This window comes from Nestor notabilis, unplaced genomic scaffold, assembly GCF_000696875.1.
Source record: "Nestor notabilis isolate BGI_N333 unplaced genomic scaffold, ASM69687v1 scaffold2862, whole genome shotgun sequence".
NCBI lineage: Eukaryota > Metazoa > Chordata > Aves > Psittaciformes > Psittacidae > Nestor > Nestor notabilis.
This window is the reverse complement of record NW_009918608.1, coordinates 140,739-164,002: the sequence shown is the minus strand read 5'-3', so window position 1 is coordinate 164,002 and position 23,264 is coordinate 140,739. Positions and strand designations below refer to the sequence as shown.

General features: G+C 35.7%; 1 protein-coding gene across 1 annotated transcript in view; it reads right to left on the bottom strand.

The window, feature by feature from the left end:
• LOC104402019 (follistatin-related protein 5-like) overlaps positions 1–23,264 on the bottom strand; it is a gene marked incomplete at its 3' end in the record, with an annotated part of 190,619 nt that overhangs the window by 53,242 nt on the left and 114,113 nt on the right. The window contains exon 4 of the mRNA XM_010009784.1: positions 4,801–4,997. Coding sequence (XP_010008086.1) covers positions 4,801–4,997 — 197 coding nt within the window. The remainder of the gene's footprint in view (positions 1–4,800; positions 4,998–23,264) is intronic.

Sequence of the window (23,264 nt, the reverse complement as noted above, 5' to 3'; positions counted from 1 at the left end):
TAGGATTCCTATTTTTATTCTGAATCTAGAATTGAATATAGTGCACGTTCAGTTTCAGTTCAGTTCAGGGATAGTAAAAATAGATAATGAAACCTAAATAATAACATATCCCTAACTAATAGTCAGAAATTAGTAGAACTATAGCTTAATAGGCAAAACATGCTTCTGCCTATGCCGCGTGTACAAAACACCAAAGTTGATTTAAAATTCAAAAATAAGATATAGATTTCTGTGGTGAATTAATTCCTTTTTTTGCTTTGCTTGCATGTGCAGCTTTTGCTTTATTAAACTGTCTTTATTTCAACCCATGAGTTATTGCACTCTTACTCTTCTGATCCCGTCCCCATCTCACCGTGGGGAAGTGAGAAAGGGGCTGGGTGGTGCTTAGTTGCCAGCTGGTATTAAACCACAACACTTACTATTCTTTCTCTCAGTTCCATGTCCTCCAAATAACACATAGTAATACCACTGTTAAGATGCAAAATCAGAAGTCATAAAGATGAAAAATTAAAGGCCAGTGAAAGTATTTTGATAAAAGTTTGAGAAACCAGTGCTGACAGAAAACATGCAATTCACAATTGTAGGTTCGCAAACAAGTGCCACAAACTATCAGCTGGCATAAAGTGCAGCAGTATTACCATTAATAGAGAAGTAAGACCACAAAGTTTTTGGTATTCATTTTTTTTACTTTCAGATCTCAGTGGCACGATGCAGGAATAAATATCAAAATAAAATGCAGAAGGATGATGTTTTATAAAAATGTAACACTTTAATTTGACCTCTGTTAACCTGGTAAATAAGAGAAATACATTCAGGTATTTGAAATCACAGATATTAGTTATTACATAAGAATGATAAATTCTTTCTTTGATTCCAGAAAATAGATCATTAAAAAAGCAGGAAAGGAAGAGGAAAATTTACTATTATTATTATATATTCAACTTGCTTTCAGACAACTTCCCTTCCTTTTTAATAAAATTTTGCTTTCTTAGCCCACTAGTATGAGAAATAAATAGAAGGACAGCAGCTGTAAATCTAATCAGGTATAGATTATTTCACTTTCACACACACAAGGTATTTCCCTGTTACTGATGGTAACCAGAAAAGGCTTACTGTTTATAAAATGGCAATTCCACCATACAGGAATAGCTGCATTCATCACTGGAAAAATACATTTTATTCCCATGTCTCCCCATAACACTTCTTATGTTTTTTCACTTCTATACACCAACAACAATATGGAATAATCAAGCAGTCTACAAAATAGAAACACTGACTAATAGTAATTCCATTTATAACTTCATATTAAATTCCAGTTTGGTTTTGCATAAGGTAAAATACAACAGATAAATAAGTGTTTTAATAACTGAATATTCATAGCTAATCAGAAGAATCAATTATCTTCCTTTATTTTAGATTCATTTAAATTCTTTTAGAGTGCTTCAAAAACAAACCAAAATAAACCCTTCAAGGAACAACCCCACTTTACTAGAAATCATATAGATATGTTGCATTTATCTTTGACCAGAGGTGATGAAAATGCTAAAAGTTTTGCCTATTTGACAGCCCACCCTTCTGGAAGTGTAGATACTCTAATTAGTACCTACCTCTCAAAAGAGAGTGGTCTAAAAGGTTAAGTTCCTTAATAAGTTCTTCCAATATCAAGCCACATCTGACTTGCCAATACAGGAATTGGAAACTATAACATTAAATGAGTTAGGCTCAGCAGTGAAAGCAGTCAAGTCAGAGAAGAGTTTATATGGGAAAAAATGTTCACTTAGCCTGCATGGAGCTGCATAATTCCACCACTTTATCTTCATTGCAGACTATCTGGCCTGACATTTACACTGTGCAATGGATTGTTATTTTTTAACTGTAATTCTGTATTAGACTATTACAAAGCCATGAAAAAAATTATACTCAGATGCCAGAATTGTTAAAACTATTAAAAAAAAAAAAAAAAAGCCTGATGATTTTTGATTTATTGTTATAATACTTAAGTTTTTAAAAAACTTTCTTGTTATTTGAAACAACTTTTTTTATAAACACCACTATTTTTGCTTTTTCTGGAGGGTAATATTCATTTCTCTTGCATTGAGATGCAGATGCAAGAAATTTATGATTTCTAATCCAAAATACGTTGATAAAAATTGGAGTGCTCCTGTCACTATTTTCAATCTTCAACTGATTCATTTCAATTTTATATGAGGTATGGTGACTATATAGACACCTATGAGACAATAAAATGCAATCCAAGAGCCTGATTGCACTCATTGCACAGAAAGATTGAGGAGACGTAAAATTTAAGATGCACTAAAGGATGAAATTTCACGTGAACATAAATTAACTTCAGGAGTCCGTTGTCTTCTACAACAAATATGTTATTTTTCATAGTCCCTTAATATGATTAAACTCAAAATGCAGGCAAGCACTATTATTTATGACAGGTCTGCAGATTTCAGAATTTTGGCTGTATTGTGGTCATAACTAAGAAAAATTCTCCTAATCCTGAGAACATTTCCAAGACTACACTAATGCTTGCCTTTTTTGGGTTGACAGGGAGATGGGGAATGGAGGTTGAGGTCAGTTCTTCACATGCTGTCTTTCCCATCCCTTCCCAGTCCTCCCTCAGTGGGAGGACTCCTCACACTTTTCTCCTGCTCCAGCATGGGGTCCTCCTCTTGGGTCACAGCCCTCCACAAACTTCTCCAATGTGGATCTTTCCCACGAGCTGCAATTCTTCATGAACTGCTTCAGCATGGGTTCCTCCCCCAGGGCTCAGTCCTTCAAGAACAGACTGCTCCAGTGTGAGTCCCCTGTGTGGTCCTACCAGCAAACCTGCTCCAGCGTGGGCTCCTATCTCCACAGGGTCACAGGTCCTGCCAGGAGCCTGCTCCAGCGCAGCCTTCCCATGAGGTCACAGCTTTCTTTGGGCATCCCCCTGTTCCTGTTTGGGGTCCTCCATAGGCTGCAGGTGGGTATTTGCTCCACTACGGACCTCCACAGACTGCAGGGAACAGCCTGCCTCACCACGGTCTGCACCATGGACTGCAGTGGAATCTCTGCTCCAGCACCTGAAGAACCTCCTCCCCTCCTTCTTCACTGACTTTGACGTCTGCAGTGCTGCTTCTCTCACATATTGGCCAGTGGCAGGTCCATCTTGGAGCTATCTGGCATTGGCTTTATCAGAACGTTGGGAAGCATCTAGTAGCTTCTCACAGAAGCTAACCCTTCTTGCCACTCAAACCAAATACACTCCCATTCAGCCCTGGGGAAGCTGAAAGACCTAACATTCTTCCACCACCCTTCCCCCTCAAAAATCACACTCCAAGAAAGTTTATGGGCTCAGCATTCTCTCAGTGGCAGGGATGTTGCTCACATTATGAATCAAGACCTTCTAGGCAAGTGTATTCAAGACAAGGTATTTTTGTTTGCATGCAAAGCTGCATATAGTCTGTGTTTTGCAAAGGTGATTTGGTGTTTCCTTTTGTCATAGGAAAAAGAGACAAAGGTTCTCAGCTGAAGCTTCTGCTATTGAGAAGGCTTCACAAGAAACAGGTACAGCTTATCTTTCTTTTTACCCTCTGTTCAAACTGACTAAAGAGCGATTTCTGAGGGCAACAGGTTAGTTCATTGTGTCTCTTGTCAAAACACACAATAACAAACCACACAGCACTAACAACGAACTTTTTTTATATTATTCTGTAGATCGAATACTTTGAAGTTTCTATAATAAATGTCAGCCAATTCACAAAGCACCATGTTTGGGTTTTAAGCCTGGCTGACCTGTTTCAGTGCAAGAATTTATTTCTCTTAAACTATGTCTGACACAAAGAAACAAAGGAAAGTGGGAAAGTATATGTCCAGCAGCTGAATAGAGAAGAGTTGTTTCTTTATACAAACCTGGAAATTATTGAAAATATCTTTGATACTGACCTTCAGCACTACTACTTTAGTCTTGCTCCTCTAATCAAGAAAGCGTGATTTGCTGATAATTAGATAGTGGATCTGTACTGGTGAAAGTGTTCAACTATTTCCCAGTAGTTAAGTCAGGGATATGGCAACAAAGTAATTTTTTTAAGTGGGTCATTTATTATTATTTGAAATTATACCTATATTTGCATGCAGCCTCTGGTTCCGGAAGTTGCTACTAAAACTTTAGAAGTTAATTGTATGGAAATAACTCCAGCCTAACACCTTAGGTATTATATATTCACCCGTAAATACTTCTTAAAACTGCCATGTGACTTAAAACATAGAATAATCATCAACAGGATTCTATAACAGTGGCATCTAACAAATCTTATTTTTCTTTAATTTTTAAGTGGCTTCCTGGTATTAGACTCATTAATATAGCTCAGCTATATTACATATGCCATTTAGAGACTATCATGAACTCTTTTTCCAAGACTACTTCTGCACTTTTCTAGCACCAACTTGTACAGTGCAATAATACCTGTCTAGCATTATATCATTTTAATTGCTTTCAAATTCTATAATACATCTATACAGTTGGATTTTCTGATAGCATGCCGTGAATAATAAAACAACTCAAAATCAGCACAACCTAGGGTGTTCTAACCCCCAAAGCATTATACTCAAGTTTCTGAACAATCAATGCAGAATTTCTCCATAATTCAGCTTTCCAAAAATTCTTAAACGAAGTTTTCCACCTCAGAAACTCACATATATTTTCTAAAGTGAAAGCATACCAAGACATAATAATATTCCATGTGTGCAAGTCCTGACAGAGACAACTGAATAGTTACTGTGCTAATGGAAACGAAATCTAAACCTTACCTGAGATAATTCATTAGTGTCCACAAGTCCACTGTTGTCTGAATCAAAATAATGAAACATCTGATCTACAAGAAGTTTCTTTAAAGCCATTTTCTCATCAACAACTTTATCTTCTGACGGTGCAATGTATCTCCGACTCTGTAGATCCAGTAACATATTTTTCACTTGGGCGTATTCAGTAGGTTTGCATTTATCCCCTGAAAAGGGAATACACAATACAACATTATCCTGAATTTAATTTCTTAATAAGAGTTTAAAATTAAATTAAGAAAAAAAAAAAAAAAAAAAAAAGAGGTAAGGAATCTGTTCCGTAGTAGTTGGATCCATACCATTTTCTTGCCTGGTCTTCAGCTTAAGGCCAAAAAATTATTGAACTTTCTGTAGATACTATAGACACTTTCTGTAGACAAAATTATCTGTGTATGGAAACTAAAGAAAGTTTTAACAGTTTCCAAGCCTGTACTTTTTCATTTAGATCATTCTGGAAAGGTGCATCTGAAGATTTTTTAAAAGTTTACCTTTGGTAAAGTGTTTCATATACACTTTCAAAAAGTGAATACTACAATGTAATATATGCAGCAAAAACTGCAAATGTGATAGAAAATAATACATTCTAAGGAATATATTTAATCATAATATTTGACTTAAAGAAGTAGAAATTCAACTTGAGGACTCATAAGCTAGCTGTAACTTTTAATTTACTGGACATACCAAACTTATTTGAACAAGTAAAGTTGGGACTGCCAGAAGAAGAGAAGGGATATTTTTTACAAGATCTCATTTATTCTTTTCATTATGAAGTCTTCTATAAAGCAGAAATAGCTACAGCAAATATCCTACATGTACTGATTACAGTCACTACTTATTCTAAGACAAAGCACCAAACAGTGTATGTCTGGTATTCTCTTCTATCAGTTGCTGAACATTTTAAATTGAACAGAGAAACTGTTCAGAAGTTTTTGCTTTTATTAAGATAACCTTGGTACTTCAAAAGTGTTTTGATGAGATATGTAAATGTGGACCAGGAAAAATACTTTGTATTTGTTGCAAACATATATTTACAGGTAGCTATTACCTAAGTTAACTTCAACTAATGAATTCAAGGCTAGAACAATACCCTGATTTGCAAAGAAAGCTAAACTCAGGTTTGGCTTTTTTTAGATGCTATGATGAAGATACAAATATTAATGAGGAACAATTATTTACCTCACAGAAATTCCTCAGGCAGTTGTTTTGTTTTGCAAGTACATCCCATTTAAGAAATGGCTAATGCACGTGTATGAGAGTGGAGTTTATTATTTTGCTGTATTTATCGGCATGTGCATTACAGTGACTGTACCGCTAAATACACCTCTATCACCATTTCGTAAGGTAAAGAGCGAAAGAGTTCCTAAACGCTTCTCACTATCCTAGTGACACTCAGACCTAGAAAAGAAGGACTCCTATGATAGAAGCTAAATCATGGAAGTAGACAAAATACTTCTGGGAATCAAACCCACTCTGGCTTTTTATTTCATTTTCTTCTAAAAGCCACTGCCTGTTATGTAGATGTCTGACAGCCTGAGCTACATATACTATTTGCATATTTGTCCTTACCTGCCAGAGGCATGGAGATTGAAGACATACCATTTGTAAGAGCTGCGTTCTACATGACTGCTTTTCAGGAGTTTAATGAAAAACTACTCAGTAAGAAAACATGTTTATTCCTTAGCTATTCCGGAGCTGCAGTGAACGAACCTTTCCATCTGAAAGGCTGTGGGGTCCAGGTGGTGGGGAGGGAAGACAGCACTTAACATACTCTGATTCATTTGGGTGAATGCCAAGACTGGGCCAGGAAAACAAGTATCATCATTGTTTCCCCTAGATAACTTTTCTGGCTGTGGTACCCTCAGAGAGAGACAGCTTTGTTTTACTCTGGTGCAGCTGAAATATAACCTCATTTTACCTATACTCCTGGCATGAAGGCAAAAAGATAAATACTATTTCTTATACAGTATGCTGCTCAGACTTACATACCATGTCCAGATTTTATCCCCTGTAAATTATTTTTAATTAAACAGTTGTCATTCTGCAATTCAAAAAATGCAAAGAGCTATTTCTGCTTTACAGATACACAACATAAGTGGTTTATTTCTCAATAATATCTGTTAAATCCCAGATTTGTCACAGTATTTTTGATGAATCGCTATATGTCTGAGTCAGAAAAAGAAGTGGAAAATGAACAAAAAAGTCACACTGACAATTTTTTTTTGTCCTCGAGGCACAGGGCAATGTCTCTTACTTTAATTCTCAATCAAGAGTTGAATATAGGTTCTCACCTCTACAAAGACAACAATGATAATGTTCATTAGAATAATAAAGATTATTTATTAAATGCGGACAGCTTCTGCATGGGCCACACAAAGAACTCTGCATGAGAGATCATACATACAAAGTATGTAAATTTAGAGAAAAAATATTTATGTATCACATGATCATGAAAAGCATTGTCATAATTAGTTGCGTTTCCTACTTTTATTAGGTTATGGAAAAAAGTTTTAAAGGAAGTTCAGTTGCAATCCAGCAAAGACATTTCAATGCACTTTAGACATTTACTTCACATCTAAAGCTTAAGGAATGATGAACTAATGCATTCTTTCACAATACCTATTCAGAGAGAAAGAATACAGTCATATTTTCTACAGCATTTCTTTCTTGTACATTTCCCATTGCATAGCACAAACTTCTGAAACCAGCATAATAGTCACATAAGAGCACTTTTATATTACATGTTTATGAACTATTTTTGCATTTTTCCAGAAGGGAAAAATATTTGTACTATTCTTTTTAATATACAACATAAATGCTGTCTAATACAAAGATATCTGAGACTGCTATTGCCACAAGTTTGACTACGTGCATAAAAACTTTATTCATCAATTAAGAACAGAAAGCTGTTAATAGCCACACTCTTTAGTAAAGCTACCACACCAGTGTCACTAAAATATCTTAAGTTACATGGTATTAGTATATGTATGATTTATATTACCTCATCAACAGAAGAACATAATTTCCCGAGAACAGTTTGCTAAAATCTATGTTCTACACCAAGATAACTTTTCATTTTTATTTTTCCTGTTCATGTGATGCCCTTTGGAAATATTTATAACCTGAAAAGTAGCTCAAAATTATCAATACATTGTATTAATTAATAACAGAAAATATTAATGTTTTTTAATATTAATGAAAATAGAATTAAGGGTAGATGATGTCAATCATCTGAAAAGTAGCTTTTTTATAGACACTGAAACATTAATAATAATGGCACTCTTAAAACCAGCTGCAAGTCGAATACGGTTCACAAAACAATTTTATATCTCTACAACCCATCTTCAGCAGATGCTTGGTTTATACTTTTTTTATATATAATGTTAAAGCCTACCCTCTTTATGAGGTTATTTGTACCATCTCTGTAAATAACAGCTGTAATCTGCTCTCGGTGTATACCTGCTCACTCTGCCGATGAACCTCACTGAATTACAGTCCCAACCATAATAGTCCATTGGCTTCTAGTGTGTGGGTTTTACGTTTGATAGAGCCCACTGTAATTCTTCAGGTGCTTCACTAACTTGTTTGAAAGCTAGTCCACATGATGAAAGTACTGCTAACACCTTTCAGAAAAATCTCCATTGGCCGTCATTTATGGTTTAAAACAGATGCTATTTTGTTTCTCACTTATCTTATTAGGTTAGCCCAACCCATAAGAAAAATAGCTTTATCAACTAATTCACGGTCCCTGTAACCAGACTGTGACACAGTTCTCTAATATGGAAGTAGTATTCCTCTCTCTCTTTATCTGGAAAGGATGTCAAGGTCATCGCACATGAGCACATAGTTTGTATATAAGGGTCAGGAGAACAATACTCGGGCATTTAATCACATTGGGAGCACTCTACTGTATCTTAAAATAACTTTACAAAACCAAAAAAAAACCCAACCCCGAACAAACTAAAACCAAACAAAATATTAGAAACAAATGCTTTGTTTTCGGTTGCCCTAGAGTTTGGGGGGTTTTAGATATTGTTTATGGCAGATCATAATATGTAATGCAAAAATAACCTACATCACTGAAAGTAGCGTTTACAGCAAAGACTCCATAGCCTTGAACATAAGCACAAACATGATCAGTGGATGCAATTGACAGATAAGGGAATGAGAAGGAAACAGTGAGACACTGCTAGACAACACAATGCAGTTTCATTAAGAAATCACCTTCTAATCTCATCTCCATGACTGCCTTTCACCATAGTATTTAAGGAAATGTAAAGCAGATGTTTAAATCACAAGAGTGAGGCTCTGCTTACAGGAAATCTTCCCCAGGCTGGAGTAGCAGCACACCAAAAAACTTAGTTGTTTTATTTATGTTCTAATTTAGAAAGCATTACTTGTGAAATTGTTGTCTCAATGACACACAAATGGTAAATGGGGATTAAGTACATCAACATTTATAGTGAGGAAAAGTCATTTATGCTTGACATAATTGAGAAAAACAAACTACTGGGAATATATTACTTGTGAAAAGACCTACTAAATTCTATATAATTATCTTCACACATGAGAGTAATGTACACACTGTGCATAATTTACATAACCTTTTCTCCATTTACGAACTAGGCTTCCTACACAAATAAATAGTTAATTTCTGAAAAAAAAAAAAAACAAAAAAAAACCCACAAAAAAAAAACCCCGGTAGAAAGCAAGAATAGCAAATTTTGTGTTTTCTTGTTATTTTTTGTTTTATTTTGTTTGGACTTTCTTGGTTGGTTGTTTTGTTGTTTTTTTTTTTTTCATTCATGGAAAGAACCTATTTTACTACATAGAACATTTTCTCAGAAAGAACCAACAAATCAAAACAACCAACCAAACAAAAAAAACCCCCAACCTCTGCTATGAAAAACCCCCAACCTCTGCTATGATTTATTTTACAAGTTATCTGACATCATCTGCGCAATCCTAGAACATGTGCACTTAAAAGTGACAAAAACAAACACACTAAAATTGAAGTGCAGTTCTCTGGTCCTGTATCTTGTAATCCCTGAAGTAGTGATAGTCCTAAGGCTTACATACTCCAAACTCAAAAATAGTTGAAAAGTAGAAACACTTGGCTGTTTCCTTCTATTTGGTACAACAGCTTTGCAGCTATATCTCTGTTACCTAGGAAACAGCTGAAAGATTTAGGTTTTCAGTGCTATTGTCCTTCTAAATAGTATTGAATAGATACTATTTGCCCATAATAGAGAAAAAAGTTGTATTTGACAATTTAAGTCTTACTTTATTTGCAAGAAAAAGATAGATATCAAAACTAACTACTTATTTATGAAAACACGGCAAATGAATATACACATTATCCTTAACACTGGTAAAAAATATTAAAGAATCAACTACGATTACAGTTTAAGGGTCACTTTTTAAACTGTAACTCCTTTCTACAAACAATTTTGTAGTTTGTAGAAAAATACTAGTACACGTTTTAAAAACACATAGTACACGTTTTAAAAAGACAATAAAAATAAGTAATTTCTGTTCTTAGTTCTTTTACCACTTTCATGGTTAATACAGACATTTTAACCCTTCCTTGCCTTAGGATCTATGTCTACTTAGCAGGAACAACTCAGAGAACTATCAAATCAATAATATTCATGGAGTATCTATCTCCATGAAAGTCATTAGCCACTGAGATACAATTGGATTCCAAGATTTTTATGATTTTGAGATGAGTTGTATCTATATATCACAAATGGTTTTCACAAAGCCATTTTTTCCTTCAAAATTAAAATAACTTTTGCAGCTGGTTTCCAGTGGACTATACCATCTATGAACAGTTTTAAGCATTCCAAAACTGATACATACATGAGATTTTTTTTAAATGGAATAGGCCTGACAAGCAGCAAGCCTAATGTTATTCTTCTACATGCATTTTTTACACATTCAGAATAATCTCATTAGCCAAAATAACTGACTGCAGAATTACAAATTTTATTCCGTGAAGCAAAGATGAGAAACTAATCCAAGATGACATATATATACAAACACACACACTTTTATAAACTAATACAAATATGCACATACACATTCATATGCACATATATGCCCCCACAGACAAGATGAAGTAACTACAAATACAGCTGACATCAATTCAATTTCAAACATAATGTAAGAGACAACTTGAAGGTCTTCACCCATTCTTATTCAAGATCAAGTCTCTATAGATGAAACATGAAAATTGTAATCCTACTTGTAACCCTCACAGATAAAGGAACATCTTAAACCACCAAAACTGCTTAGGTTTTATCTGGAAGAAACTTCAGGTTCAGATATTGTGTAACAATATCTTATTTCCCAGTATCAAACTTATTTTCCAAATCTAGAGCTCAATAGCTTGACCCTTATTCTCTGATCTCGTCACTGAAGCTCTGGAACTACCCTTGAACAAAAGCCATCTCATTTTCGACCTATGGTCCAGAAGCTGAAGGGGGCAGAGAGGAGAGATTTACACTTTAAACTACTATTTTTATAGAAAAATTCTTGGATAAACAGTGATTAACATCAAAACTTTTCCTGTTGCAGCTGTGTTTTAAATAAAAGGTGAGAATTTTCTACCATTTCTAAAAATTATGAGAGTTTAGAGCTGCAAATCGTAGCCAACAACCCAAAACACACCAAAAAACCAAGCAACCAAACAAAACCACATTTTTACTCTGTGTATGGCTTTTAATTATTTTTTTTTAATTATTACTATGTAATTGATACAGAACTCAGTTAGCACATGGACTGCTTTATGCCTTCCTTTGTAGCTTCTGTACTTTTCAATGACTTTTATCTAACTATCTAAAACCTAAATTCAGCACTACTGTCCAAGTTCGACACTTGGGTGTTAAGTATTTCAGTTCTTCTGTGTAAATAGGTCTAAGTAGCTACAAGAATTATTAAAAACTTTCAATGCAGTATTGTCTATTTATATGCAATATATAAACTACCTACTATCCAGAGACAGGAAGAAAAATACTATATTTTAAAGTTATATCTGTCATTGTCGTTAGGCAAATACTTTCAAGTGATTACCATAGCTGGTATATAAACAGAATTGAAGCTAGCTTTTCAAAACTTTATTTCTTATTTACAAAGTGGATCTAATGCTGTCCTTTCCTCAGATACTACCAGTTAAAATGCTCACAACCATTCTAATCTTTCAAAATTATAAATCATAACATAGAAATCATAATTTTAATTACACATATCTGCACAAGCCTGGTGTCCAGTCTTATCTGGGGACATATATATAACAGCTTCTCAGTACTCCAACAATTTATAGTTCAGATAAATTATTCACGTTTTCCATAAAGATATACTGCTTAGGTTAAATACCACTAGAAGCTCAATCAAATTTGCATTAAGAAAACAGAAAAATAGCTAATATTATTTCATTTTTTTTATTTTTCAGGATTAGTTAGAACAAATAATATATGGAGTGAGACAGATTATTCAAGAAAGTAACTAGGAAATTTAGAAAAGAACCAAAATTAGCATTTGGGGTAGTGAAGGGGATGAAGACAGACACTTCTACTTGTTAATGCAGAGTGGTTAACGTATCACAGATCTCTTGACAGAAGAAAACAGGTCTTACAAACTTTGACCTTCAAGATGACATCTGAAAGCTCTAGCAGGTTGACAATAATGATCAAAACATCATTTTCCACAGCTGAGAAAACACTGAGCATATGGGTTGTTTGGACCACATGTTAGCACCACAAACACCATCAGCAGAGTTAGTACGCAACTGGCATGTCAAAACTCTTGACGGGATTGACCCTGCCTTCAAGCAACTGACAAATCCACACCTCTTTCAATCAGTGGTATCACTTCTTGAAATTCTTAATGTTTCAGATGCTTACCTCAGGGTATTCTACCATAAAGAAGAAGAGATGAAAATGAGCACATTTAACAAATACGCTCCATTTTCCAAACATATCAGATATTATTCTTCTTTACCCGACATGTGCTGAAGAGATTCCCTACTTGACAATTTTTTGTTTTCTTGTATCCAGCTCAAGGTTTCAGATCAGTTTTATTTTGTCTCATACAGCAAAAAACCCCCCCCAAAAAAAAAACAAACAAACCCAACACCCACACTTCAATTTCATATGTAAAAATTCTTACACAACATTCATAAGAAGATAATCCTACCTTATTAGAAGAAAAACTGATAGAGAAAAAGAGAAAAGCAGTGAGTCCCAAAGGAAGACATTGGTAAAAACGAAGGTTGAGACAGGAGTTTAATGCAGCATTTTATTTTCCCCTCTGGTGGCATTAATCCAGCCACTGCTGTTAGTCTTCCCTCCCACAGGGCTTAGAGAATTTTTGACTTGTAGTATCTGGAGTGATACTATGAAAGCTATGAAACATTATAGTCCTACATTAAAAAACCTGACAGATTAAAAAGTATCCCAAATCCAGCAGGGAAATACTTCTGGGATGTAAGCGTAGCCACAAAAATATGTAGAGTTCTGCTTTACTTCTCAGGAAGCATGTGTCAGAGGGCTCTCTTATTCTAAAATAGTTACTGAAAGACATGAAACATGGCTTATATTAAGTCACAATCTTACCTTTCCCATGGCTTCCCAGAGATCTGGAGTATTTACGGGTTTATGAAAGTGAGGTCTTGAGACTGGGTTAAGCCTAGCTAAAACCACACTACAGTTAAAAAGGACACTTCTGTGTCTCCACTTGTATTTCTTCCCCTCCATCGCCTATTCCCACTACTTCCTTTGTTTCACTTTTAGCACAATTGGCTTTTGGTGCTAATTATAGAAGTTACATTCAGCCTTTTCCTATAGGAAAAATAATTTGTTTATATATATGGAACCAAAAATTTATTGCTATTCAAATGAGTATTTTAAGCAGTCTATTAACCCAATTTATTTAATTAATTCAGAAAAGTCTTAACGCAGAAAAAAATTACTTTAAAAACCTTCCTAGTATCCTCTTGAAATATCTATCTTACGCTTTCCCTTGTAGTTTTTCTCTGGATACTAAAATTCCAACCTTTTCCTCAGGAAGAGTTAGAGGGGAAAAGCCATAAGGAGTCAAGAGCCTCCTGAGATCATCATCATCAGGAATATGAAAGTATGGTGAGAGGGTCTTCCTCCCCAGGCTTGGCATCTGCTTGGTTAGTTTTTATAAGTTTCACTATCAGAACCTGCTTCTTTTGGGTACCAAGGTTAAGTGTGGAGACGGTCTCCCGACCTCAGTTGAAATGAAAAGCTATTATTTGTCTAGCATAAATTATCCACATGCAATTTTGAGAGAGCTTAAGGCAAACAGAGTAGGCAATACTCATTTGAACACTAGGCAATTTTTGAAACAGGTAGAATCAGCTCAGGCCAAGGCAAGACCAGGCAAGTTCTGAGACCCTCTGCACTGTCAGGTCAATACAAAGCGGGTTGTGTGTGGTTTTGGGTTTTGTTGGTTTGCTGGGTTTTTTTTTTAGCCAGGAGGAAAGGGGGGGAAAAATGTATCGCATTCTGCAGGGCTATTCATCTTTAAAGCACTATTACAGTATAAGCTAAAGCAATTCAGAGAAATCTGAGCTACAGTGCACCAAGGTCAGTAAGTGTACGTGATGAAACTTGATTTCAGAAGGCCTAAGGAAGAGGCATAAATAGTGCTTCCCAGGTTAAGCACTGTATTTCTGTACTTCTCTTTCTCCATCATTACCACAGAAACACAAGGGAATATGCTGCTTTGGCAATAGAAAGAGGAAAACCTGATTTACAAAATGAAACTTTGAATCCACACCATAATTTAACCTAACCATAGTTGTCTGGTACCACCATAAGCATGTCATCAGGTTGATTAAAACTCAACAACTTCATGTATCACTTCAGGTTAAGTGTTTCTTTACTGTAGTTAGTTTAGGCTTGAAATTGTATTTTGAGCCTTAAACAAATTTTGAAATTTGATCAGTTATGGTTGGGAAGAGGACGCCAAAAGGATTTTAGTAAAATCTGAAACCTTGCTGAGACCTGTGTGCAGCCCCATTTATTTTAATGTTACCAGGTCATCTACAATAATTTTCTACATACTTAACTGATTCACCGCTTTAGAATGAAAAAACATGATTCAGGAAGAGTCAGCATTGTACTATGAAAACCAATACCAGTATCTCCCTTACAGAATCATAGAATCAGCTAGCTTGGAAAAGACCTTGAAGATCACCAAGCCCAACCATTACCCCAGGACTGCCAAGGCCACCACTAAACCGTATCAATGCCTCATCTATACAGTTTTTGAACACTTCCAGGGACACTGATTCCAGCACTTCCCTGGGCAGCCTGTACCAATGCCTGATCACCCCCTCTGTGAAGAAATTTTTCCCAATACCCCATCTAAACCTCTCCTGGTACAGCTTGAGGCCGTTAAATCTTGTCCTATCACTTGTTATCTGGGAGAAGAGACTGACCCCCACCTCACTACCACCTCCTTTCAGGCAGTTGTAGAACGCAATAAGGTCTCTCCTGAGCCTTCTCTTTTCTCCAGACTAAACACCCCAGTTCCCTCAGCCGTTCCTCATCACACTTGTGCTCCAGGCCCTTCACCAGCTCCGTTGCCCTTCTCTGGACTCACTCCAGCACCTCAATGTCTTTCTTGTAGTGAGGGGCCCAGAACTGAACATAGGATGCAAGATGCAGCCTCACCAGTGTCCACTACAGGGGATGATCACTGTCCTGGCCCTGCTGGCTGGGCTATTTCTCAATACCCCATCTAAACCTCTCCTGGTACAGCTTGAGGCCGTTAAATCTTGTCCTATCACTTGTTATCTGGGAGAAGAGACTGACCCCCACCTCACTACCACCTCCTTTCAGGCAGTTGTAGAACGCAATAAGGTCTCTCCTGAGCCTTCTCTTTTCTCCAGACTAAACACCCCAGTTCCCTCAGCCGTTCCTCATCACACTTGTGCTCCAGGCCCTTCACCAGCTCCGTTGCCCTTCTCTGGACTCACTCCAGCACCTCAATGTCTTTCTTGTAGTGAGGGGCCCAGAACTGAACATAGGATGCAAGATGCAGCCTCACCAGTGTCCACTACAGGGGATGATCACTGTCCTGGCCCTGCTGGCTGGGCTATTTCTGATACAAGCCAGGATGCTGTTGGCCTTGGCCACCGGGGCACAAGCTTGCTATGTTCAACTGGCCATAAGTCAGCACCCCCAGGTCCTTTTGCACCAGGCAGCTTTCCAGACACTCTTCCCCCAAGCCTGTAGTGTTGCATGGCACTGTTGTGGCCCAAATGCAGGACACAGCACTTTGCCTTGAACCTCGTACCATTGCCCACAGCCCATCAATCCAGCCTGTCCAGCTATGCACAAAGGGCTAACATCTTGTAAATACGACTGCTAGCATTTTATAATGATACATCTTATCACGGGTCTTGCAATACTATTACATGACAGATGAGGCAAAGGTAAGGTACTTTAACAATCATACATTGGTAATACCCACTAGGTTTGATATCAAAACCTCTGTAATCTTTTAACAATAATTTGGCATCACACACACACACACATATCTTAATTTTTGCTCATACTAATCCTTGAAGTTAGAGTTGTATAAATCAAAGCAAGAAAAAAGCTTGGCCTGCACAAACTCACTTTCACTTACTTTTAGAGATGAAGCATGTAAATTGCAAAATTGTGGGATTATACACGATTGTATTTTGACCAGTCATCTCTAAACAGAATCTGGATCATTGTTTCCTTTCACAGCCACAGAAATGGCTACCTAGAGACAGATCAATAACTTTATTCTGGCTTCACTATAAAGAAATAAATGCTTTAGTCAGAGATTTCTCCAGACAACTACAAAAAGCATGCTGACCTAGTAGCTGTTTCAAAGATGTTACCGTCTGTCTTTATGTATAGCTTTGTATCGTTATTCTTCATCTGTGGTTTCATGCAGAAAGACATTTTGCAATCTCTTTTTGACTTTATTTATCCCAAGTTTTTAGGATAACAATAGACATAAAAAAAATCCAAACATCAAGCTATACTCTAATAGACAACAGTTGACTTGAAAGACCATTTGTGGATGAAAATATCATATAACAATTCTTGTCACAATTTTTAAATGTTAAAACCATGTTCTACATCTGTATTATTTCATGTCAATAAAAAGTGGAAAGCTTCCGTTAAAGTTCTATTACTCTCCCAATCTAAGTATTTCTTTGATAATGTTACAATTTACTTAACAATTGCCTAATTAATGGCTTTTCATGGAATTGTTTTAGGGATCACTGAACACAGTGCTAAGAGATTATACAAGCCTGTCTTTGTAGTATCTGACACATATATATTGCTTCCTGAACAGGTATATTCATACTTACTATATTTTACATAAATAATTTGGAATAGGTGGTTTGGTTTATCTATGCAAACATGACACTGAGCACAAGCTACATTTAAAAAAGACTACTTTCAACCTGTCTGCTAAAATGGGGTGCACGGCAATTTTGGGTCTATCTATCCTCTCACAATAGATTGTGTAACTGTGGCAGAGCTGACAGTTTTAATTCCATGCGTCTCTTCTTCACAGCTAAATGAAGTGAGGTGGTATAAGATTTCAGAATATTCAGCCAGCACAATGGATACAATTCTTCTCCATGCACCTGTGTCTGCCATTTCTATTCTCATCTACACATCAATAACTAATTACACCTCATTTTCAGAATTTTACTGACACAAACCAGCTTCACTATGTTTTAGCACATTTTGAGAGTTTTGATAATTTGATATTAAGACATGATCCATCATCAGCTGAAGGCCTGATATGGAACTCCTCCTTTTAAAGATTTCATTTTAAAGTAAACAGGCTTCCAGTCTCTAAAAAAAACCCCAAACAACTACTTAATAAGAAAAAGGCAACATTCCAGGTTACTTTTTGGGGTATTCCTCTTTTGGGGAATTCTAATCTCAAACCATACTAAAATGCTCTGCCCCAGCACATACTGTGTGAAACTTCTGCACAGTCCTGAAGCCACAGAGGCTCAGCTGTTCTAAGGAGAAGGAGACACAATCTCACTCCAAGAAGTTTTATGTGATCAGAGTACAAATGTCAGGACATGGTATAGCAAGAGCAGAGAAGCTTTCAGTGATTAAATTATACCAACATCTGCAAATTGAAGAGACTGTATTTGCTTAACAAGTATTTTCTTAACAAATATTTTAATTATTATTGAATGTTTAGTAACATTCAATATATCTGATAAATCTGCAAATGAACCAGGAAAAAGAGGTAAATTCTCCCTCAAAACTATGAAGCAGCTATTATATTCAAATGCTTCCTTAACATAATGGAAACATTTGAAATGTTATCAGATATGATATTATCTAGATTAAAATCAGTTCCAGTTTCAAATGTAAATTTCTAGTTACCTGTATGAACAAAGAATAGCAGCAGCTGTGCTGCTTAACAGAACTACAACAGCAAGAAAGTAATGTGAGATGAGAGGCCTGGACAGCAAGAAACTCTAAGCACAAATTTATTGTGAAAACATGTTTGTTTGAATTTTCAGACTGCTAAACAACAGAAACAAATGTCAAACAAGTTCAAAAATAAGTGTAGATACATTCAACAATAACTGCCACTAAAAGGTCACCCCCTGCCATGTGATATTGCTGTTACTGTTCCAGAGAAAATAAGATTTGGGGAAATTATGTCAGAAACATAATACAGTATACATAAAAATATGTATACTTATGTGCACTAAAAATAAAGCAACAGGTAAGTTTATTAATAATTGATAAGTATTTGTTTGAAGTATTTACTATTTTGAAAAGTGTCAATTATCTAGTTAAGAATGAGAAAATGATAACTGGGTAAGACTACTTAAGATAACTTCATAACAAACCTATTTTAGCTGCTATTATATTTTCATTGTTTCAGAAAAACAATGTAATACAGTGGGAGCATAACAATAAACTTCTAGCAGTTGCACAGAAATAATTGTAGTTATAAACAACAATTACACTCAGTTCTTATTTTTTAACTAAAGAGCAATCAACTTTGGAAACTCATTTAAGAAACTACAAACAAACTTCATATAAATTTCATCTTGGTTGGCTGCTTAAAATAGCAGGCACAGATTTGATTTAGATAATATCCCCTCTGTTTTAGTTTGTTATACTAAACAACACTTGATAAAGAAATTAATACTCGGATAAAGGTATTTCCTTTTCCCACGTGAGAGAAAAATATAGAGAGATACAATTTTACTACTACTATCAGATTACTTAGTGGGTTTGCTAGAACTGTTTTTGTAACCTCGTTCTAGTTCAGAATTAAAGTATAAGGAATTCACAGAAAATTTGTGCTGTCTAAAAACATACTTTATATGCTCTGAAAATGGTGACAAAAATCTCTGGTGATTCAGTATGACTGAATTCTGCATACTAGTGCAAGAGCTTTATGTGGGGTTAATTTCCTCACTAATTAGACACACAAAGTGCATTTTTTAAAATCCCTGTCCAGACATATAAAGCATATAGTAACTACTATTAGGGTTGAAGTCTTCATTCTAGAATCTATAGGAATACGAAACTGATTCTAAAGACTGAAAACTTTCAGTAAAGCAGTACATTGGAAATAAAATTCTACTGTGATACGTACCCAGTGTGTGAAGGGATGAGACGTATATCTTAATGATTTGTAAGTTTGAGCAGGTTAACCTAAATCTGCCTCTAGAGCTTAACTGAAAATGAAAGAGCGGAAAAAAGGTGGAAAAGAGCTTCATATTACCCTAATTCCAAGATATTTTCAGGTTAGGTTGTATTCAACTACCTAATAGTAGACTACTAGCCATCTAACACTGACAGGTAACCAGAACTTAGCCTGTTATTCAGACTGAATTCTATCATTTGCAAACACGGGATTCCTCAACATTCACATGGTAGGGGCAAGTAATACTATTTTTCTTTGTATTATTAATATTACCATTATCTCAGCCCTGAGAAAAGAGTATGATTAAAGCACTACACAGATTTGCTTTACGAGACTAGATTTGTTTATGAGATGGTTCTGGTTGCTTAGACTACATTAAGTGTTCAGTGCCCCCTGAAAAAGCTGAATTTCCTGTTTGGTCTCTAAACAAATACATCACAGGCTTTCCAGAGGCACTTCACAAATAATGTTGAGAATGAAACTCTTTTTCTTTCTTCTTTTTTCTATACTTCCCAGCTAGTAAAGGGGGAGTGGGGAGGGCGGATATGAAATTGTCTTCTATAAAGAATAAAGTAACACTGAATTTGTATAAAAAAATAAAGATGTTAAAAGCCAATGGTATCCATTTCTTAATTTGGAGATGTAAGAACAGACAATCTTTGCATCTGGGTTGGCAGTGGTATGTTCCTAGGGTTTTGGGTTTTTTTTGTTTGAAAGCAAAACAGGAATGCAAAAATTCTAACTTCACTACTCAAAAACTTATTACTCTCCCATTAAATGTATTGACAGGAAATAAAATGAACAGCATTTAGTTACAGATATTCACCTTTATAAATTACTAAGCTTATTTCATCTTCTAACTTCACCCACTGTGTTGCTGGAAGAGATGGTCAAGATCCTTTCCCAAATATTCAAGATACAGTTTTGAAGTCTCAAACAGATCATAAATGTTAAGAAAAATTTTATTACCAGTAACAAGAATTCTCTGAGATGTAAAGTCCACATGTGCATTTATACATTGTGACTGCTACAATAAGTTAAGAAATTTTTTTTTTGTCCTTGTAATAAATGGGCCAAAATATCAGTGTGTAAATTAGAACTTGGTCCCTTGTGCATATTCTGCATAATATACTTATCACTGTATTGGACTGAATAGGAAAATAATGGGAAGCAAATACACGTGACAAAGATTTTTAAGAACCCCATTTTTGTTAAATTAATGTTTCTTTAAATTCTAACGAACTGTCACCATGTCAGTTCAAAAGGTTAGTGACTCCAAGCAATGCTCTGACCCCTTAAAATTACTTCTGAGTAATTCCTGTGAATAATGATCTTCATTACACGCTGTCAACCACAGTTAATTCAGCAAGTGTACACTGCTGTGTGAGAGTAAACGGAAACAGCAAGAAACCTCTCCAAGAAACGGATGTTCTAGTTAAATTTGTAGGTCAGCTGAAATGTCTCCTAAACTTTCAAGGCAGTTCTATCTTTTCTGTCTTGGTAAGAGGTTTCAATGCAATCTGTTATTTTTCAAAAATCTACCAAGAAAAATGTTCAAGGATTTTGGAACTACATTTCAGGTTTAATGTTTGATACAGAGCTTCACAGAGTCACAAGTCCTTCTGAAAAAAGTATCAATAAAATGAGAAGACAGGCTACTGAACACTGGAACTGGTTACTAAATATGAACCTATTACCTCGACCAAACACAGTGGTTGCACTTATTCCAAAGACATGCGTGAAGGGGCTTCTTCTGGAAGGCCCTTTCAACTTTAAGAATAACCTAAATAATGAGGAGGGAATGTTATAGAAGTCACTTACATCAACGTTCTTTACTTGCCTAGGCAGATACTAAATTCTCCATTTAACTTCTTTGCTTAAATGCACAAAGTGTCAGTACTTTTTTTAATCCTCTTGAAGAACGCTTTAAATTAATTTGGATATGGTATGTATCACCAGAGACAGAGGATCCTCCCCCACCCCCCACTCTAACCTATTCTAAGTAATAGAGAAATGATCTCACAGAGAAGAGGACACTCTTCCTTAATAGCCTTAATTCTCATGTTAAGTAGATTACCGTGCATCAGAGGGTCTGTACTCCTGATGATAAAGCTGATCTGACCTTAAAGAACGTGGGACAGCCTTCCCAGGCCTGAATGAGTGCCTGAGTTTCAGAGATATCCCTGAAGCATCTTGGCAAACTCAGTCTCAGAACAGGTGCCAGAGGGCACCAAGAACTTGAAGAGTTGGAACTGGAAAAGAAAATCTATTTCAGAAAAGGTTTAAATGTGAGAGGCCTGACACTAAGATGTACTCAGAAAAGCAAGACTGCCTCACCAAATGGCATGGGCACTGACATTGCTGCTGCTAATGGTATCTTATCCATTTGTTGGCTTAGATCAACTCTTCTTGTCTATGCAGTGGAAGCTTTTAATTACAAGCCATGATCTCAGGCACATTCCAAGTGCCAAGAGCATTCACTCTGGCTATAAACTGGGAAACTGACCTATATCCTAACTGGGCATGATCTCCTAGGTTCCCAACTTCTAACACTTCTAAGGGACTATGAAAAGGACAGATAAAAAAACCTCAGCAGAATAAATTTACAAGTCAACATGTGCCAGGTGGGTTACAAACAACAAAACCCAAGCAATTCCAGAGCTGTGAATTTCACAGGCAGATTAACAAATTTGCTATTTCATTTTTTTTTTCTTCGCAGGTGGAGAAACCAAGTGTGCAAAAAGAAAAACTGTAAGAATGGATATTTTAAAAGTAGTTCTGATTAAAAACAATAGATTATTTTAAATTAGTATTTTAAATCAGGACAAAAAGACAGGATGAAGGATGTGGGAGCACACACTGACATCTTTACCCATACCTGATGACAAAATATCCCCAATATATTCTGCTGAAGCTATTATCTATCTACACTTACCAGTAACAAACATTTCTGTTCAACAGCATTTTAAGATATTCTTAAAAATAAATTGCAATTCATGCCGAACAAAACAAAGCAGAAAATTTTCCAGTTTAACATTGAAGTAGGTATATATTTAGGTAGTTTTTTAAGTCTTCTTTTATCATCAACACGTTGCCATGGTGTGACCTGAAAACAGATTTTGTAGTCAGTATTTTCTTCCAAAGCTAGTTCTCATCAGACAATACCAACAGTGACTTTTTTTGCAAAAGGTAGTCACTATAACTGTTTCTTGGTCTGTATTAGGATTTTGGAAGATACAAAGAAAAATATTTTGTCAGAACATAAATATTTGGTCAGCAACAAGAACTGGCTGTTTAAATAGCAGCTTTCAAAACAGATGTGGTTTCTTTTACTGCCCTATTGCCATCTGACACCAAAACCAGGTCCAATTTATTTCAATTATTGTTTATTCAATGCAAAAAAAAAAAAAAGTCATGCTCAGCAAATACAAATGCTACCTTTTCAGAAGAACATATACCCTAAACACAAATTCACAGAATATGCTCACATATATCTATCTTTCCCTCATCCCATTCTATTTCTCTACCCCTAAATTTTCCTTGACAGGTTCTGACCTGTTATACAAGTTGTTTTATTCGCTATAGTAGAATTAATCTTTTTAAAAGCAAAAGGGACCTTGCACTCTTGTATTAGCACTGAATTGCTGGACTATGACAATATTTTGTTCGTCAACTACTCAATGAACTAATGTGCAAAGATTCTCTCATAAGCATAC